The following is a 2,781-nucleotide window of genomic DNA, read 5'->3' as shown; positions in this document are numbered from 1 at the left end:
ATTCCTTGTCTTTTCGAATAGTCTCCTCCTTTTCTCGGCCAATAAAATTAAGGGTGGATACCCCGCGAGAACGCATGTCGCCTCATGGGACACCGTCCGGTATGCCCTTATAATCCTCGCTAAGCTTCTCTTTTGCGTTTGATGGAGGAGAGAAATGCTCTTCGTTGTAATTCCTCCCCTGGCCCATATAGGTGCTCCGTACATCATAACCGCTTCAACTACTCTATACTAAAGGGTTCTGGCCTGGTATCCTCCACCTTTCAGGTTGGGTAGTAACCTGGACATCACTCCGGCTATCTTAGCCGCCCTTTCGCTGGTTATTTCGATGTGTTTCCCGAACCGTCTATCGTATTCCATATGAATGCCTAAATACTTGACGGTTTTTTTTTGTTGAGATTTCTTTCTCACCAATTCTAATCTTAATCCTTTCTGATTGTCTTGTTCTATCTGTAGTCAGATATAATATCTCCGTCTTTTCCTCTGCGAGCGCTAAGCTGTTGTCTTTGAACCATTTTGTAATTATTTTGAGGCTTTCGTTAATAGTTGTGACTAGTTTGTTGGCATTCTTGGCAGTTGCAAACATAGCCACGTCGTCAGCGAATCCCACGAGTTCTACATCCTTGGGAAGTGTCAGAGCTAACAATCTATTATACTGCACGTTCCACAGGGAGGGGCCCAATACTGACCCCTGTGGAACTCCTGCGTACACTTTAACTTTTACTTCTTTTCCTGTAAAATTATGCGTAATACTTCTATCATTAAGATAACTTTGTAATATACCATACAATTTTGCAGGAATGTTGTTTTCTCGTAATGCCTCCAGAATCAGACTCCATCTGATGGTATTAAATGCATTTTTCACGTCCAATGTCACTATTGCAGAATGATGACTTCTTCTTCTTCTGGCATCATCCCATAGGCATAAAATTCTATCAACTGCATGTAAAGTGGACTTTCCTTTACAGAACCCATATGGGTTTTGTCGATACTTAACGTATTTATTGAGGCGTTCCTTTACGCAGTACTCAAGCACCTTTGCCATATTGGATAATATACAAAGGGGCCTCCAACCCGCACTTGTATCACCTGGTTTTTTGGGAATGAGTAAGAGGCGCCCATTCCTCCAAGCTTTTGGAAAATATCCCGTCCTATAGCAAGAATTTATTACTTTTGTTAAAGCATGAATATCATTCTTACCTAGTTTCCAGACGGCATCGGATGGTATCAAGTCTAGATCCAGAGCTTTTCTCTTTACCATCCTTACTGCCCTGAGGACCTCTTCTTCCTTGAATTCAGCATCAGCCTCGTCAACGCCTCCACTCGGAGTATATTTCTCAAACGACCTATGGTCGGGTTGTTGCGTCATAACAAAGAGTTTTTTCACTGCCTCTTCTGTTTGTTTGGCATCCGGGCACGTATAGATTGCTCTCCCTCTTACTTTGTTTACTATCCATTTGTATGGCTTGCCCCATGGATCTTGGTCTATGGATTCTATAAAATTCGCCCACGCTTGTCCTTTGGCTTTACTAATTTCAATTTTAATCTTTTTCTTTTTATCATTATATTCATTTTTCAATTTCGTTACTATGTCATTCGTTAGATGTTTTGTTCTGGCCCTTTGATAGGCTCTTCTTGCGTGTATAACTTCTCTCCTTGCCTTAGATATATCGTCGTTCCACCACCATACCGCCTTCTTGAGGTTGTGTGGTGAGTGGTTTTTTATATTAGCCTCATTAACCAGTTTCGTTACTTTTAATATGTATTCGTCTATACCTTCTATGGTGTCTATGTTATTTAGGTTTCTTGTCCTTGTCCGTTCTTGATATTTATTATTAAAAACGTCCATGTCAATTCTCACTTTAGTATAAAGTCCAGTCTCTTGATTGCGCTGTGTTTGTTCGTCTTTAACTTCTAAAATATGTTTTAAGTATTTGTGGTCTGATGCCGTATAATCTTTAAGTATCTCACTCGATTTGAAATCTCGCGCGCATTCTTTGCCGCATATTAATATATCTATCAATGATGTGTGACCATCTCTTTCAAATGTGAAGTTACCTCGACTTCTGATCAATGCCATATCATTTCTTGTCGCCATTTCTATTATTTCGTAGCCCCTTTGATCTGTATATGTCGATCCCCAGATGGTCGCCTTTGCGTTGAAGTCTCCCGCAATTATAGTTCGTTGCGAACCTATCCTTGCGACCTCTTTATCCAACACATCGATGGCCTCTTGAAATTCACTCATAAGAATATTTGGAGAGATGTAACAACTAAAAAACTTAATTTCATCAACGGAGATAGCCACTATTCCTTTACTCCTAAATATGTTTTGGACCTTTTTACCCTTTCTGAAAGTCGCCGGAGTGACCCATATAGCCGCATCTTGATTCGTGTCTTCGTACCATGCAGCCTCTATACAGTACGGCTCGGAGATAATTACGATGTTTATTTCCTTTTCAACAGCATATTGGGTTAACAGATCCTGCGCTAGTCGGCATCTATGTAAATTAATTTGTAGGATCTTCATTTCGTCAATTGGTGCATCTGTCATTTTCTAAGTAAAAATTTTTTGTTGTATTTTAAAATTCGTATATAATGCAATCAAGTCAGTGAGTATATATATATATATATATAGTTTAGTCAATAGATAAATAAATAAATATATAAATAAATAAATAAATAATTAACTAAATATATAAATACTTATCCAAATATATAGTACGATATAGATATTATTTAATAAATAAATAAATAATACAACAGTACTTAAATACTATGATA

At 38.2% G+C, this 2,781-nt stretch overlaps 1 protein-coding gene across 1 annotated transcript; it reads right to left on the bottom strand.

Annotated features, from left to right (window-relative positions):
• Positions 1–228: 228 nt before the first annotated feature.
• On the bottom strand, positions 229–2,551 carry LOC144477696 (uncharacterized). The gene is made up of 5 exons (XM_078195427.1): positions 1,774–2,551; positions 1,198–1,491; positions 781–957; positions 551–729; positions 229–447 (listed from the first exon to the last, which is right to left on the bottom strand). Exons 1-5 carry the CDS (start codon positions 2,549–2,551, stop codon positions 229–231), a joined length of 1,647 nt encoding a protein of 548 aa, XP_078051553.1.
• Between the last annotated feature and the right edge of the window lie 230 nt (positions 2,552–2,781).

This window comes from Augochlora pura, unplaced genomic scaffold (genome assembly GCF_028453695.1).
Source record: "Augochlora pura isolate Apur16 unplaced genomic scaffold, APUR_v2.2.1 APUR_unplaced_296, whole genome shotgun sequence".
Classification (NCBI taxonomy): Eukaryota; Metazoa; Arthropoda; class Insecta; order Hymenoptera; family Halictidae; genus Augochlora; species Augochlora pura.
Note: the sequence above shows the minus strand (reverse complement) of the source record. Positions and strands in the feature narration are given on the sequence as shown.